Source organism: Babylonia areolata, chromosome 34 (assembly GCF_041734735.1).
Source record: "Babylonia areolata isolate BAREFJ2019XMU chromosome 34, ASM4173473v1, whole genome shotgun sequence".
Classification (NCBI taxonomy): domain Eukaryota; kingdom Metazoa; phylum Mollusca; class Gastropoda; order Neogastropoda; family Buccinidae; genus Babylonia; species Babylonia areolata.
In genome coordinates, this window is record NC_134909.1 from 3,254,718 (window position 1) to 3,273,585 (window position 18,868).

Here is an 18,868-nt window from a genome sequence, read left to right on the forward strand (position 1 = left end):
TTTTTTTTTTTCTCAAGGCCTGACCAAGCACGTTGGGTTACGCTGCTGGTCATGCATCAACTTCGCAGATGTGGTGAAGCGTATATGGATTTGTCCGAACACAGCGAAGCCTCCTTGAGATAGTGATCTTGGAGGGTTGTTCACCACCAGGTGTGTGAACAGAGGTGTTTGTAGCTTGCAGGGTTCATGCAGGTTTTACAAGTTGGTTTTTTGTTGTTGTTTTAAACAACATGCCTCTTAAAAAATTATTTTAGCTAATTAACCTGTACCCCTCTCCCTCTCTCCTGGTCTTTCTGCACATGCATGTTCTAACATGTTTAACAGTGCATGTACGCATGCACACACTTCCATGCACACACACCCACACTCACACACACAGAGAAAAAGATGTGGAGTGGTTATAAAACACTTTATTGAATCAAAAGTGGTCCGACGAACATTGGGGCAGTGGAAAAAACGCTGAACACATTGGTACCCCCACACAAACCATCTGATTCACAGAAACCAACAACTCTGTACACTCACACAGACGTATACTAACACACACACTCACACTAACGTTTTTCAATGCCACTACTTCAGATAAGTTCTTCAGTAGAAACCCTAAGCAAAACTCACTAAAATAACAAATCTTTTAAAAAGCACTAAACTGGAATTATCTGCCTTTGTACTAACTCTACGTGTGAAAATGTACCGTTTCCTTTCAGAATAAACCACAGTCAACTTTTTCTTTTGCTTTTCTAAAAATCTACACTTTGTTTCAGAATAAAAACACCACAATCATCAAGATAAAAGAATCAAAACAATGATAAACTTTTTTTTGCCAATCTGAAAAAAATAAAATAAATAAATAAGTTGCTACTTAAATCCCCACTGAAACCTGGTTTCCAAACACAAACTCTATGAAGAACAGTCGCACAGAGTGAACTGACAGGATTTTTGTGACATAAAAAACTCCCATGAATTACCACAAACTGGATGCATGATAATCAGCAATGTATGTAGATACACTGCAGCTGAACTGTTTCGGCCAACTGCACAGTCAAGGAAACTGCTGAATCACTGTATATACACTACTAAGTAAACAAGAGTTAAAGAAAGCAAACATGGTCTCCATCTATCTATTTACTTTTTATTTTTCAGTGTGGGTAGGTATGTGTACAGATCCAACACAGCTATCTCTGTCCAAGTGAATACACTCCCTCCGTCCCTGTATGCCTTATACTATCATATTGCTTCATGTCCTGGTTGACAAAAAAAAAAAAAAAAATCCTAAATTTGCACAGCATACATACGTGCAGTGAATACACTCCCTCCATCCCTGTATGCCTTATACTATCATATTGCTTCATGTCCTGGTTGACAAAAAAAAAAAAAAAAAAAAAAAAATCCTACATTTGCACAGTATACATACGTGCAGTCAGAGACACTGATCGTACACACACATACATATACACACAGTCAGTCACACACACAAGAGCTGTGTATCTTTACCCCACACATTACTGAACAAACACAAACACTCCTGCATGCACACCTTCACATGCATTCAAATAACACACACGCACACATTCACACACTCTACTCCCTCAAACATGCACACAGAAAACCTCAGAACATCTCTAGGTCTAAAAAGCAAGCTTTTTCATCATAAGGTAGACGTGGGAATCGACCTCAAAGCCATGCAAGTTGTTGGGGTCTCCCTTCAGTCTCATCAGCAGACCTCCAAATGACACGTAGGCTGCTCTGAAACACACACACACAGCAAAGCTGAACATGGGTGATACTGATGCTTCACCCCCCATCCCCTCCACACACACACACACAAAGACATAGACGTTCTGAAACTCCTCAAAAGACCAAAGAGTCTCTCCCAGCTTAGATGTCTCCTTGAAACTGAACCCCTCCTCTGATTCAGAATTAAAGGCCTGTCCCTAATACATTGTTAGTAGTCCTTCCAACTTGTCTTTGGACCGAGTTTAATGAACCCCTCCTCTGATTCAGACTTAAAGACCTGTCCCTAATACATTGTTAGTAGTCCTTCCAACTTGTCTTTGGACTGAGTTTAATGAACCCCTCCTCTGATTCAGAATTAAAGACCTGTCCCTAATACATTGTTAGTAGTCCTTCCAACTTGTCTTTGGACCGAGTTTAATGAACCCCTCCTCTGATTCAGACTTAAAGACCTGTCCCTAATACATTGTTAGTAGTCCTTCCAACTTGTCTTTAGACTGAGTTTAATGAACCCCTCCTCTGATTCAGACTTAAAGACCTGTCCCTAATACATTGTTAGTAATCCAACTTGTCTTTGGACTGAGTTTAATAGTTTTCCCACATCTTACACTGTTACAGTAGTAACACAGTATAGTCTCAACACTTCCTGAGGACTTTAACATTCACCACTGAAATATTCCAGAAGAAGAACCAGATTAAGCCCTGCTCCAACCTGTAAATGTCCACATTCTTTTCCTGTCATTTCAGTGGGGAGTTTTTGTTTTAAACGTTTTTAAATGCAGTCTTTCCTTGCACAAAGCCAGAAGATGAATGTGAACTTAGTGATAAATGCATCATGTAAGGGAACAGAAGGAAATGCCTATCAACTGATGACCAGCATGGTTCAAGATGTTGTGTGATATGACACACACTGCAGGGGTATGAAATATGAACACAGTGTCATGCATCTCCACAAAGGATGAGAGACCATGCTAGCGTGAACTTGGTGTTGGAAAAATGTTCATGAAAAATGAGCGTACGTGACTGAATGCTGTCAGAATGAATCCAGATAGCATGAACATGAAATGATTGTGCGCTGGTATGCTCCCAATGTTCCATGCAGAAAATGTGTTGCAGTGATGTGTACAGTTTTAACTGCTGATCTGTTTTTTGGTTTTTCCTACACCATCTACTTCATCACTTCCCTTAGCATCTCTACATTCCTCCTCCTTCCAACCCCTTCCCAAAAGTCTGTCAGCTCTGTTAGCTATAAATACAGAAGATGTAAACCCAAATCACAAATTGCAACAATCCACAAGCAAAAGAACTATCAAATTCAGTTCATAATAATAAGCTATAATTCATATATGTATTCTATTTGGGAGTGGCCCTTGCAGCTGTTTTCTGACGAAGGAATTCTTTCACCTGTACTTGTACTGAACACATTCACAAGGTTTCTACACCACCAAACCACAGGATGGAGACAGCTTTTTGTTTGTCTGGAACTGTGATCTGAAAAGTTTCAATCACTGTTTGCTTTCTTACAACCACATAAAGGTTGGGAAGGAACTGAATTCTCACTGGCCCGCTGCAGGTATACAAGTGACAACTGAAGCTGAAATAGAGTTCACATGTAACTGAATATGATTAAAATAAACAGATATATTCAAATACTTAACCCCCCAACCCCCCTCCTGCCCCTATTTCCCAGCCTATCCAAACAAATATCCATACATCCATTTCCGAGGCAGTCAGTCAACTACCATTTCCAAGAAAAAGGGGGCACTGTTCGTCTTTTGTTTATAACTTCAATTTTAAGCAACTGATTCCAAAATGCACAGTTGGCAAGCTTGGGAAATTTGCAAATGAAACTTAAATTCAAACAATTTTTCTCAAAATCATTACTGTTGAACTTTTATTTACTTATCTTTTTTAAGATGGAGGACTCCCTCCATTTATGGCATGAATCCAGATTGATTATTTATCGGCCAACAAATTAACACAAGGAGTTTGTTTTGTTTTTGTGTTTTGTTCGCGAGTTAACTTTCCATTTCATTCTGAGAAACTTCAAAAACATTAAACAGTTACGGAATTTGTTTCACTGGTTGCGGAGTTACATTTCCATTTCCGTGTCTCTGAGAAATTTTGAAAAACAAAAAAACATTCAGCAGTTAACATGAACTGATCGCATGATGGGATGATACTGGGATTTTTTCCATGACATAAGTGACTCTCAGTGGCGGTGCCGAGGTGTGTGGTGGAGGCACTGACGGCGCGGCAGTGCTGATAGTGGTTGTCATTGACAGCGCGGGGACCCACAACCAGCTAACCACACTGCCACGTCCTCCCGCGCTCTGCTCTGTCCTGCTTTTGGGGGGTAAATGGCCTTCATGACCATATGCAAATGAAGGGGGTCATGAGGAGAGACGTGCAGGCATGAGCAGTGACGGGGGAGATGGATGGATGGATGGATAAATGGATGGAAGACTGATGAGCTGGCATCAACTCTTTTCTTCAAAAGTAACTATCTGTATTATTTGTTTCATTAACAACAATTCACAATCTCTGAAATTAAGCTTTTTTTTTTTTTTTTTTTAATTTCACTATCAATTAACTATTTTAAGGTTAAAAGATAAACTATGCTCTGTTTCAGTCCGTATCCCCATGCTTTAATGAAAAAGAATTTCTTCTTGTTCTTTTCGCTCAAACTTAAGGCACCCCACCCCCTTCTCCTTTGTCTGCAACTCTTCATCCCATCCCTACATGGTCACCCCCCTTCCTCAACTCTTCATCCCATCCCTACATGGTCCCCCCCCTTCCTCAACTCTTCATCCCATCCCTACATGGTCACCCCCCTTCCTCAACTCTTCATCCCATCCCTACATGGTCCCCCCCCTTCCTCAACTCTTCATCCCATCCCTACATGGTCCCCCCCCTTCCTCAACTCTTCATCCCATCCCTGCATGGTCACCCCCCTTCCTCAACTCTTCATCCCATCCCTACATGGTCACCCCCCTTCCTCAACTCTTCATCCCATCCCTACATGGTCACCCCCCTTCCTCAACTCTTCATCCCATCCCTACATGGTCACCCCCCTTCCTCAACTCTTCATCCCATCCCTACATGGTCCCCCCCCTTCCTCAACTCTTCACCCCATCCCTACATGGTCCCCCCCCTTCCTCAACTCTTCATCCCATCCCTACATGGTCACCCCCCTTCCTCAACTCTTCATCCCATCCCTACATGGTCACCCCCCTTCCTCAACTCTTCATCCCATCCCTACATGGTCACCCCCCTTCCTCAACTCTTCATCCCATCCCTACATGGTCACCCCCCTTCCTCAACTCTTCATCCCATCCCTACATGGTCACCCCCCCTTCCTCAACTCTTCATCCCATCCCTACATGGTCACCCCCCTTCCTCAACTCTTCATCCCATCCCTACATGGTCACCCCCCTTCCTCAACTCTTCATCCCATCCCTACATGGTCACCCCCCTTCCTCAACTCTTCATCCCATCCCTACATGGTCACCCCCCTTCCTCAACTCTTCATCCCATCCCTACATGGTCCCCCCCCCTTCCTCAACTCTTCATCCCATCCCTGCATGGTCACCCCCCTTCCTCAACTCTTCATCCCATCCCTACATGGTCCCCCCCCTTCCTCAACTCTTCATCCCATCCCTGCATGGTCACCCCCCTTCCTCAACTCTTCATCCCATCCCTACATGGTCACCCCCCTTCCTCAACTCTTCATCCCATCCCTACATGGTCACCCCCCTTCCTCAACTCTTCATCCCATCCCTGCATGGTCACCCCCCTTCAACTCTTCATCCCATCCCTACATGGTCCCCCCCCTTCCTCAACTCTTCATCCCATCCCTACATGGTCCCCCCCCTTCCTCAACTCTTCATCCCATCCCTACATGGTCCCCCCCCTTCCTCAACTCTTCATCCCATCCCTACATGGTCACCCCCCTTCCTCAACTCTTCATCCCATCCCTACATGGTCACCCCCCTTCCTCAACTCTTCATCCCATCCCTACATGGTCCCCCCCCTTCCTCAACTCTTCATCCCATCCCTACATGGTCACCCCCCTTCCTCAACTCAATGACACTTACATTTGGAAGCTGTACACATAAACATTTCTGTGTCAGTTCATACATGAACTTCTTGTGCAAGTGTGCGTGTGCATACTCACAAACTTGAGTATCTAACGCCTTTGTATTTGGTACAATATAAAAAGGTTACCAGTATACCAATTACCAGGACAGCTGCAAAACAACATTAGTCAGGGATACATCATCGTACATGGAACAGTTAGTTCTTATGTAAGCAACTGAATACATTTTGTCACTTTGTTGTAGCAAGCACTAAAAATACTTTCATAAAACACACCCGTAACAGGGAGTCTCAGTTTCAAGGAGAAGTCAAACTACAGCGTGCGGGTTATCCATAAATGCTACACCACGATAATAGCATAATAATAATCATCTTTTTAAATACATACATCTGCTGTGGTGCACAACCTCTGAACTGACACAATGATTACAACAGTACTGAAGCACTTCATTTTGCATGGATCACAATGTTTCTGAGTACAGGTGCTACAGCTATGTCTGACACTCTCCACAGACACTCTAACCTACACTCACGGTTAAGTATGTGTAATTAAAATATAGTTTTCACCATAGTAAGCACTCACACATATGAAAGGTCAACAAGGTCATTTAATAAAGACATCAAACATCAAACAATACCCCATGTCAGCAACAACTTCACAACTTCACAAACTTCATCAACATGGAACTGGGAAGACATACCACAAAACAAACGGGGAAAAAAACAGCAATGCTTACAAAACAATAAGACTGATAATAAAGTCTTCTTTTCTTTTTCTTTTTTTTAAAGAGGAAAAAAATAAGTTATTCATACATTCATCCATTTTCCACTGTTCACACAAAAGATCAGTGAGGTCTGTTTCAATAGCTGTTGTAATCAGTATAATAATCATCATTGTAACAACAATATTAATAATCATTAACATTAAACCTCTAGGAATATGAAGCCTTTATAAAAATTTAAATAAATAAATAAATTAAAAAAAACTTTCTAAGACTTGCCCCAAATATCTATGAGCCTGAAGCCATCCTCAAACCCAAGTTACAGTTCCAGTTTCAAGAAGGCTTCAATTTCAAAGCATGCAGACTGATGATTTATGCTACATCATATTTGGAAAAAGAAAAAGAAAAAAAAAGAAGAAAGAAAGAACAACCCATGATTATGAGAGGGGTTGGCACCTGATCTATGCACAGACTGAACATGCTAGTCAGGGCAGCCCTTAACGGTTTACCAAAAGCAGAAAAGAAAAGAAAAACAGCATGCAGTGTCATTCTGATGGAACACAACCTGTTTGCCACCAACACCAACCAGTCTTATCAACGCTGCCACCAACACCAACCAGTCTTATCAACGCTGCCACCAACACTAACCAGTCCTACCAATGCTGCCACCAACACTAACTACTCCTCCTATCAACACTAACCAGTGTCTCTGTCCATTTCCCCACACCACTGAAACAATTATTTTACAAGTCACGTCATCCTCTTCACAAAACACCACCCCTACATTCACTTCCTCAGCATTGCTGGCCAAGCCAGCCAACCAATCAGCAACGCTGACTCGAAAGCAAATGGCTGATCACTTGACAAAGCCGGAACATTTCACAGACAATGAGGATGCACTGACCGGACTATTTTATTGTCCCAAATCCAGTGAAATCAGGAAGGGAAGAGAACGAATGGAAAGAGAGAAACCTACGTCAATTCTTATCACCAGTCCCACCCCCTCCAAGTAAAATTAAGAATATCAAGAGGAAGAAATGATGGATTGGAATTCATGTAATTATCCAAACATTCAGCGTCAAATACCGTGTAAATTAAAAGTGATCAATAACTAACTAGTCAGAGCTGTTCTCTGGATGTTCAGATCTGAGATACATCCTTGTCAGCCACAATCCATTTAGATCTGGGAGCGAAATATATTATTTTGATCAAATCGAGACTGACGGAAGTATTGGGATTCATCCGCATTTCCTGCAAGAATTTTTCGCCAACCGCGTGCGCAGCCTCTGTCTCTCATTTGGACGTCAGTAACTTTTGTTTCGTCTCTTCATCTGCGACATCAGCCGATTATCGTAACATTCAGTTAATTCTGTGTATAACGGGCATAGAAGCGTTGATAATAAGACTGAAAAAATAAAATAAAATAAAACGCTCGCCTGAACATTAATGAGTATTCTTTTCAGAACAAGTTTATCAACTATCCACCCATTCCTGCAAAGATTTGAACCTTACACCCTGTGAGATTCTAACGGCACCCGCTGTGTTGCCCATTCCGTGTGAAAGGAGTTAAACGAAATAAGCCAGGAAAAAAGGCAGACCCACACACAACAGTGACTATCTATCCTTTCACGGGAAGACTCCGTCATGGACAGATCAGAGAGACTGACAAAGTTATCAGGACAAGGAATGGCTGACGAAAGCCAAACCAAAGGTCAACCACATGACAATCAGCTGCTATCAATCAGGTCATCGTCACTAACCAGGTGTGACTGGCTCACGGTCACAACTGACGAGGATCTCTTGTCAATTATGAAGATGAAAAAAAAATGGAGAAGAAAGAAAAAAAAACGGTGAAAAAGTAACCAAGTAGAAGGAGTCTTTTGCAGTCAGTGCAATCAGTGCAGACTTAGGTATATTGTTAATACGAAGCAGGAACAGTGCTGTGAAGATCACTTATTTAACCATACCCAGCTCTGTGTGTTTGCTTCTGTGTTAAAGTAATATGGAACTCTCTCTCGAACTCTCTCTCTCTCTCTCTCTCTCTCTCTCTCTCACACACACACACACACACACACACACACACACATTCCCGCTTGTCTGGAGGGCTTTAATGCTAAACAGAATAATAAAATCTCTCTCTGTGTCTCAAGCTTTCCAAATCAGAAATATGTAAATTATCAATCACTGCTGTGTAAAATATATCAAGTCTCTCTGTGTCTGTCTGTCTGTCTCTCTTGCCACTTACATTCACAAAGCTTTTCAAATCAGAAGTTTGTAAATTATCAATCATTGCTGTGTTATTTTCACACCACACCTCTGAATGTGTTGACCTCTGTTGATAGGGATCAAAGGCCTAATCAATAGATAGTAATGCCAAGACTTGACTCCTCTTTGTGTGTGTGTGTGTGTGTACTGTGACCAGAGGTATCACCATGCTAATTTTCTACACATGAAGTCAGAGGTCGGCACTCCCAGCCTTAAGCTAAATGCAGTATTTTTCTTTTTTAATTCCCTCTTCACATTCACAATATTATCACAGCAACACAAGAAATCATCCTGTTAGTGATTCCATACTGCATCAATATAAAACCACACATGCATGTGTGTGTGTACAACATGCATGCGTGCTTCATGTACTAGGTTGGTGCCCTCGGGTAAAAATTCTTGAAGTTTATTTATAATATCTCTTCTGTGTGTGTGAGTGAGTGTGTGTGTGTTAGCCTCTGTGTGTGTGTGTGTAGTGTGTGTGTGTGTGTGTGTGTGTGTTAGCCTCTGTGTGTGTAGTGTGTGTGTGTGTTGGCCTCTGTGTGTGTGTGTGTGTGTGTTACAGAACCAAAATGATTAACAGTACAGACTCCCAGCAAAAACACTGCACATCCACACACACACAGGAGTGTGGCACGTCCGGCCACCCATCATATCATCAGCTCAAGTGCACAACAGGCAGAGTCCCAGTCTCTTTGTTCAACCACTTCCTGGTTCTTTCACCTCTAAACACACACACACACATATACTCACACACGCACACACTCACACACACTCAACTGCTAAACACATGTGCACGAGCCTGCACACACACACACACACTCTCTCTCTCTCTCACACACACACACACTCAACTGCTAAACACGTGCACAAGCACGCACACAAACTCTACTGCTAAACACACACACACACACACGCTCTCTATTACTAAACACACACACACACTCAACTGCTAAACACACACACACACACACACAGAGAGAACCACATGCACACACAAATCACATTTTCAAATACACATGAACACACACGCTCTCTCTCTCTCTCTCTCTCTCACACACACACACACACACACCTCAACAACAAAAAAACACAAGGAGGAGCGGTGCTGAACTGTGGAAATTCCCACTATCATGTCAAAACGCGCCGTCAACACCAAACACAAGCACAGACATGTCACGGATCAAATCACACAGGTGCAACGTCAGTCAATGCGGGCCATAGTCCTAGCAGCTCCGTTCCCACCAACCACCCTGCATTCAACGCCTTGACTGATTGCAGCTATCACAGAGAGGGGGTGGAGGGGGGGGGGGGGGGGGGGGGGGGTAAAGACTGACAGACAGGTAGACAGATTGAAAGCCTACCGGTCGAAACACGAACATTCCTTTGTAAGAAAAATGTGTGTGTCTGTATGTGTGTGAAAGAGAGAGAGAGAGACGGAGAGAGCAAGAAAGAAAGGATAAGACTGAGACAGCTTATTCATATAAACCACACACCCTAGTATGGGGGATATACAGCAGAATGCTTCAGTTGCATATTCACATTCGCAAACATTATTTGACATATATACACTTTGCCTCTGGAGAGCTAGAGGCAGAACAAACATTTTTAAACAAATTTTTATCAAAGGAAGAAAAAAAAGAATAAACATATAACTTGTTAAGGTTTGTTTCATCCTGTCCTGTTAAATGGGGAAATATAACAAGCAGGCAATACAAAGGGAACAACATTACACAGGTAAATTTCAAATTACGTCAACAACAAAAAGAAAAAGAAAAGAAAATATTACTTACAAAACAGATAGAGAGAAGAAAAATTCTTTATTTCCAAGGATAACTGAGAAGCACTGGCGTGCTTTTCTTTCTATCTTTCTCACCTGTCCATGGTCAGTCTACCTACACCCTGAAGGCTGAAGAAAGAGAGAGAGGGACAAGAGTGTGAATGGGTGTGGTGACGCCATGCTCAAGGGAAGTGATGTCACTAGCACTTTCTGTTTCTTAGCAACTCACTGTAAGAAAGACAACTCTTCAAATCACTAACCTGAAGGTTATCAAACACTGAGGTCAGCAACATGACTTTAAAAAGGATAGATAAATGGGGGGGAAGGGTCTTGAAAATATTTATCATCTAAGCCTATTTATCTATCCTTTTTAAAGCCATATATATCTATATATATATCCACTGTCAGTCTAACAGTTGAGTGAGTAAACACATCAGTTGCTCTCTGATGAAGTGACTGAGTGAATCTGTGAGGGATATAACATTTAGTTTTGAGTTGAACACACGAAGGAAAAAGGTTAGGTTTTGAGGAGGGGGGTTCAGGGGGTAGGAGGGGGGGGGGGGGGGGGGGTTTGTCGTTATACAGGTTGACAATGACATCACCACAAAGATCAAGGAAAATGTCGAACTTGTGAATCATGATGTCAGTGAAAAAAGCAGGTCAACCAAAGGAGGAGATGTTTGACAGACAGACAGACAGACAGTTACAAGGATACACAGGCTACAGACATTACCCAGGGAGATAAGCAGGAAGAACCAAACACCCCCTGTGACCAGCTGGGTTATAATTACTTCTCACTTTCCATCAATATTTGTTTTCAAATAATTTTTTAGATGACAAAATAAAACACATAAATACATATCGACAAGCTTGGCCAGTTCACCAACTCAAATAATGCGTCATTTTTTTTTCTAATTGTACTGATTTATTATTATAAATGAAAATAAACATTTATAGAGCACATGTTTCCAGATGCTTAAAGATACTGGATTGTCCTTGCTTATTCTTTCATTTATTTTTCTATCCACATATCTATCTAAATAATATGTTCTCCTTTCTATATCTTTCTTTGTTTTTCATTTAAAATCAACAGTGGTATCTATTCATTCTTTTAAAACTGAACAAAGATATTCATCACTTCATCTACAAATGAACAATGACATTTATTTGTGCATTTAAAACTGAACAGTGATATTCATTTATAGAAATGAATAGTGATCATTTTTCCTTCCTTTAAAACTGAACAGTGATATTCATTTATAAAAATGAATAGTGATCATTTTTCCTTCCTTTAAAACTGGACAATGATATACATTAATTCCATAAAAAATGAACAATATTTCTTTCATTCATTTAGAACTGAACAGTGATATTTATTCCTTCAATCCTTTAAAACTGAGCAGTGATATTTATTCATTTCAGTCAAAACTGAACAGTGGTATACACTATTTTATTCCTTGAAAATTGAACACTATTTTTGCATTCATTTAAAACTGAACAGTGATGTTCATACATTCATTCAAAAACTGAACAATAACCCCCAGATACAACAAGAAGTCAGGCTGTGTGGTTCCTCCATTACTGTGCACTGGCCAAAGAAACAGCAGAAACAGCAAACACCACAATACTGCTTGTGACTAGCAGGTACATGTTTATTGGATCACCACAATCATATACATTGCATGTATAATATTCAGCCATGCCACAGAACATGCTTGTACATGATAATCATTATCGTTCACAACAACAATCTATCTTTATCATCATTCACAGCTTATCTAGCATCATGCACAACACAGAGACAAAAGGATAAGCAACATTAAAACTGGTTGATTTATCATCGCTGTCATGACAAGAAAAATGTATTCTTTATTCAAACAGTTTTTAAAAAATCAACTTATATGCTGCATATTATATGACGTAAAAGTTCTTTAAAAAATTTTTTTTAAAGGAAATATAAGAGCAGCTGTTTTTCTTTGCTTCAAATCAAAAGTATTTATGTCTTCATCTCCTTTTTCCACTCCAGCTAAGACAGGTACGATCACACACACACACACACACACACACACGCATGCTTGCACATGTACACACGCATGCATGCGCGCACACACAGGTATAATCTTTGTTCAGAATTCTGCCATAATTTCGAAACAGGTCATTATTTTTCACCCTGTGTTTTCAGAAACAGAATGCTAGCCACACAACAGAAAATCAAAATAAATTTGCTGCTTGTGAAGAGCCCCAATTCTATGGATACTGAGATTATTTGGGGTTTTGGTGGGTTTTTTTAAGTATTTCAGGAAAAAAAGAAGAAGTTTAGATGATACTTGTGGCTGCAATTCAACACAAAAGAAGAAACAATACATCTTGAAAATGAAAAATGAAAAAAAAACCCACAGAAGTAAACCATTGCAGTTGAAAACCCATGAAAACCAAGAAAAATAACCCAGCTACAAATGCTAAACATGACACAAGCAAAAATAAACAACAAACAAAATCAAATAAAAACAATAAATTGATACAATACACAGAAAATCTACAACAGGTTAGCCAATCCAAAACAACATGCAGAATCTGTCCAGAATGACCTTCAACAGACACAGAAGATATTCAAACAGACTCGGGGACAGACACACAGGTTAATCAATTTACTCGTTAACATCAAGTCGTGCAGCAACAAGTCAACAAGAGAAGAGCACTCCAACGTGATGCTGCAGCGTGGTCGTCAGGGGGATGAGTGGTCTCCCTTGCCTCAGATACCAGAACATGCATTTACACTCAGTACATGCTATGTAAAATGCACGTCTGGTACGAAGACAAGGGAGCGCATTCTGATCAAAAGAGAGCCATCGCCATGGAAACCAGACTTCTGGAGCAGACGCAGCCAAGGGCTTTGGTGAACTTTAAAAATTTTGTGGGAATAAAATAAATTTTCTTTGTAGGATAAAGTGTTTTCCGATGAAAACCAAATTTCCGTCCTTTGGGGAGGGGGTTTGCCAAACTTTCACGAACGGCAGAAAATGAGTACATTAGAAGTGTGAGTAAAGTAAGAATGTGAGTGAGTGAGTGAATGAGTTTGCCAGTGAGTGAGTTTGCCAGAACAGAGAGAACGCTAATTATTTTGTGAGGAGAGAAAAACTGTGAATTTGAGATTGTGAAACTCAGAAAGAGAGAGAGAGAGAGGCAAGGGTTACACATGAACATGCTAATAATTACCAAATTTATCACAGAGCAAACATGAGAATGTGGAGAGCAAATGAGTATGGATAGACAGACAGATAGACAGATATCTGGATACACAGACCCACATTCACATATATATATACATATATATGTATACACAAGCGTGATTTATAGACCATTGAGTTATACTGTTTCAAACTACTTCTATGCCATTGAAAAAAACAACAACATATACATACTTTAAATGTACTGTCTGAATTATTTCTAGAGCCAAAAATGTTCTCATCACAAGTCAAAACTCAACTTGTATTATAACTTTTTTTCCAGGACAAGCAACACTTCCCAACACAGACAGAACTAACCACAGCCTTCCTTTTCTGTAATTAACCTCCACCGTACCTCGTATGTGAAAAATTACCCACACTCATCAAAATCTTCATGACTCATATATCTAACTGAAATTCAAAGACTCTATCCATTCACGGTATTTGTACAGACCACAGCATCAAACATCTTTAACCACCGAACGACGACTACTGCCAGGACGACTGTCGAGCTTGACCTTAAGGGCTTATTGCCGATAGGTCGTTAAACTCAACTTTACCGTTACGATATCTGCATATCCAATCTAAATGTATTGTTGTTTTGTTTGTAAACAAAGAAGTAAATATACAACAAAACAACTGTTTCCAACATCAGTGCTCGTAGCTTTTAGAGGCGTTTGATTGGCTAAGAGCGGACCAGGCAAGATGGGTCGTCTCTTCACTGTTAGCCGTGCAACATTTGGCCAAGCAGAGCAAACCGATAGGCCTGGTTTGCATCAGTTTGACATGGTACAATATATGACACTAAACAATGGTTTCAATACCCTGGAGTGCGTGGAAATTCCCACTGCTGTTTTAGCAGTGAAGTAAGTTCTCGCTTCAGCTGAATCAGGTTACAGAAGTGATCAACAAAATTGGTTTTTGTTGGGTTTTGGGGGGGGGTTTCGGTGTGAGAAATGAAGGTGGTAAACTTTGGGATACCAGCTACAAGGAAAACAAATGATGATCGTCAACTCACAACCAGCTTGACTGGTGTGGGGCACACCACCACCACCACACACACACACACACACACAGAGTGGACACACACTCAGAAACACAGACACACACACACACACACACACACACGATTCCTTCCACTGGACAGGTTTTGTCACAAGTAACATGAGCATGCTCAAACAACTCAACCACAAAGAGTACCCAGTCAGCATGTCTTTTTCTCCATGTGTGCGAGTGTGTGTGTGTGTGTGTGTGTGTGTGTGTGTGTGAGTGCGTGCAACATTTTGCATGTGTAAAAGAGAGGGGGCACAAGAGGGAGCAACCTCCCACAAAAAAACTATTAAAAAAAAGAAAAAAAAAGAAACGATATTCCATTTTCAGTCACACAATCGCAGAATCAGATCAAGTCATCTTGGATAAAACATCCGTAGCAAACCCTCCTTTGCATTTCAATAAATCAGTCAATAAATGCCACAGACACCAAAACATAAATTCACCTCCTCTATTTCCAACCCGGACACTTGAACATCTTGTCGTGAGTGAGCCCACACTTTTGTACACACACACACACACACACACACACACACACACACGCACGCACCCCACCCCCTTCACCCTCCACTCCCCACCTCCTCAAGGGGAAAGACTTCAAATTGAAGACAAGTACTTTCGCAACCCCATGCTAAGCCAAAGCCACAAACTGAAGTACAAAATCTCTCCAGCTGAGAAAAACCTATCTCAGCAAACAGCACGTCTTCAATAGCTGGCAGGTGTGTGTGTGTGTGTGTGTGTGTGTGTGTGTGTGTGTGTCTGTGTGTGTGTGTGTAAGAGAGAGACAGAGAAAGAGAGAGAGAGAGTGAGTGTGTGTGTGTGAGAGAGAGAGAGAGAGTGTGTGTGTGTGTGTGCGCGCGCGTGTGTGTGTGTGTAAGAGAGAGAGAGAGAGAGAGAATGAGTGTGTGTGTGTGTGTGTGTGTGTGTGTAACAGAGGGAGAGAGAGAGACAGAGTGTGTGTGTGTGTGAGAGAGAGAGAGAGACAGAGTGTGTGTGCGTGTGAGAGAGAGTGTCTGTGTGCACGTTTATTCATTCTTTTATTCAACGTCTGTCCACGACTGTGATTTTAGGATGGAAATCCACCCCCTTCCCCACCCCCCCCCTGTGTCGAAAGTCATCACTACTTTCCCTGTTCAATGTGTGTGTGTGTGTGCACACGTGTGCACATGCCCCTGCACATGCCTGTGCATGTTTGTGCATGTGTATGTGTGCAAATGCGTTCGTGGGTGTGTGTTAATCCGTGTCTCCAGGACAGGAAATCTCAAAGTGTATCACAACAACACCACCCTGACTCGCTGACACAAACAACAAAAATCCCTTGAATATCAACAACAAAAGAGCTGAGTGTGTGTGAATAAATCCATTTATCTATCTATCTTCCTCTTTCCTGCTATGTCCATTACATTCTTTTTGAAAAGCCACCACAGAGACAGACAGAGACAGAGAGAGAGAGAGAGAGACAGAGAGAGAGTGTGTGTCTGTACCACTGTTAGAAACCAAAGGATATTAAAAGGAAACATACCAAAAAAAATGAATGAATGAATAAATTATAAAAAAAAAAAACCCAATCAAATAGAAAAAATACAAGCAGTACATAAACCGACTTACTTTCTGTGAACAGACAAGGAAAAGGCAAATGCTGTGGCTGTGTCAAACATCATGACGAAACGAGCGGGGCGGTGAACTGTGAAACAAGGCAGAGCGTCAAGCAAACCTTCACACCAGGATGTGGGCGTCACTCAGCCCTGTACGCGCATTGCACAACGCATTGCACAACGCACCACAACCCCCTCCACCCCCTACCACCACCCAGCGGTGGAGGGTCGCTCGCAACAAGCACACACACGTAACCACCCGCGCACTGCTCCTGATCCATGTGCCTGCCCATACACGTACCCACATGCACACACACATGCACACGCACACATACACGTGTGCGCCCACATATGCTGACACACATTCCTTTATGCAAGGCTTGACATTGGACAATCTTATTTCCACAGCTTCTTTCAAAACTTCTCTGAAGACACCTGCTGGTATCCTTGTCCTCCACAGATCAAAAGGGTGTCCTGTCCATGTTCTGTGTGTGTGTGTGTGTGCGTGTGCGTGTGTGTGTGTGTGTGTGTGTGAGTGTGTGGTGTTGTGCGCGTGAGCGTGTGCATGCATCCGTGTGTGTGTGTGTGTGTGTGTTGCACAAGTTGTGTCATGATGTCTGAAGTGTGTGCAAACTGATCAAATTTTATCGTTTCGTCATTTATAGTTTACGAGTTACTGTACACGTAAAAGTGCCTTGATCTGTTTGAGAAAAAGCGAAGTAAGCATTCATCATGACCTGATGGTTGTTGTTGCTGTGAATGGGGAGGGAGGGTGGAGTGGGGGGAGTGGAATGGGGAGGGAGGGGGGAGTGGAATGGGGAGGGAGGGGGGAGTGGAATGGGGAGGGAGGGTGGAGTGGGGGAGTGGAAAGGAAACAGACTGAATCCTTGGTTCCTCTATGAAAATCAGCATTTTGTTGTCATCTTAATAAGTGTGCACATGTCACACATGTGTATGTACACAGGCATGTACACAGAAAAACATCTGTACGCGTGCATGCATGTGCATGTATATCTGAGTGTTTGCGCATGCCTGTGCAAGCGTGTGCATGCTTGTACCACTGTATGCGTGTCCTTGTAGCAGAGACGCACACATGCATATGGCTATTTGTTTAACCACTTCAAGCACACACACCTCAACATTTTTAGGATGAATAACAAACGTACCACACACCTAACAAAGCCAGTTTCTATGACATCGCCTACCCTGAATACAAAACGACAGGTTAAGCACACAACACACCCACCCCTCTATCCACCCCTTTCACCTACCCGGACCTTAGCATTCCCACCCAGACACGGCAGTCACCCCCCTGGGTCCAGCCAGCAGTGGGTCTCAAAGGGCCTGCACAGACACGAGATGTGAGACACGCCCCGTTTAACTCATTCTACCCCACAGCCACACACCTGCTACAACCCTGGACCACCGCTACATCAGACCACTGCAGAAAAAACAGGCTGGTTCACTAGAACGGCAAAAACTGATGGAGAAATATTGATTTAGTCATATAAAGAAAGCTTCCTTTTCACGCTTCTGGAATCCGTAAACGGTTCAGTTTAGAATGCCAACTGTACCAAGCAAGAATAAACAAAATTAGAACAGTGTGCTGGTACAACAATACTCATATCTGGTCAACAGGGGGTGTAATCAAGGTACCGGTTAACTCGTACCTGGAATAGAATGAGTTTACCTCTGGACCAGCCGCTTCCTTTTCCACAGAGATCGTATGAATTTACACTGACACATCTACCATCATTGTACATATTCCGGAAAGCTGTACAGAATTTCAACACAAAACCACAAAGGCTATGCACTCAAGCGACACAGCATGACACACCCTTCCTCAACACACAGCAGCCACACTTGTGCACAGTAGATTCTTTTATGTACGCCATGAAGAGAAAACGACACCGTGCATTCAAAAAAACTGCCACGCTTTCTCTCTCTTTAACACAAACCCAGCACATGATTCATGCACGTTTGAGAAGTTTTCATGTTGTGCATGTCAACATACTTTAAAACAGACAGAACAGCTTTTAATCCCTGACAGAGACAGACAGACAGACAGAGAAGCAGTGCCAGTGAAGGCCACACACACACATAGTGACCAATCACACCTGATCACAGGTGCAAAGGTGATCAGCAAGGGTCACCTCCCCTGGCTGCCGCTAACAGGGAAAAGCTTATCCTGGATTATTCACAGATTAAAAACACAGAGAGAGGCAGACAGACACACTAAGAGACAGAGAGAGAGGGAGAGAGAGAGGCAGACAGAGACACACACAGAGACAGGGAGAGAGAGGGAGATAGAGACACACAGAGACAGAGGGAGACACACACACAGAGACAGAGAGGGAGAGAGAGAGAGAGGCAGAGACACACAGAGCGACAGAGAGA

The 18,868-nt window shown here is 42.1% G+C and overlaps 1 protein-coding gene across 3 annotated transcripts in view; it reads right to left on the minus strand.

Annotated features, from left to right (window-relative positions):
- Positions 1-392: 392 nt before the first annotated feature.
- The window catches only part of LOC143277476 (DNA-directed RNA polymerases I, II, and III subunit RPABC3-like), a 51,151-nt gene continuing 32,675 nt past the window's right edge, over positions 393-18,868 (minus strand). For all 3 annotated transcript variants that reach the window (XM_076582319.1, XM_076582320.1, XM_076582321.1), the window contains exon 4: positions 393-1,746. In XM_076582319.1, the coding sequence (XP_076438434.1) occupies positions 1,629-1,746 (118 nt within the window). In that variant the 3' untranslated portion in view covers positions 393-1,628. The remainder of the gene's footprint in view (positions 1,747-18,868) is intronic.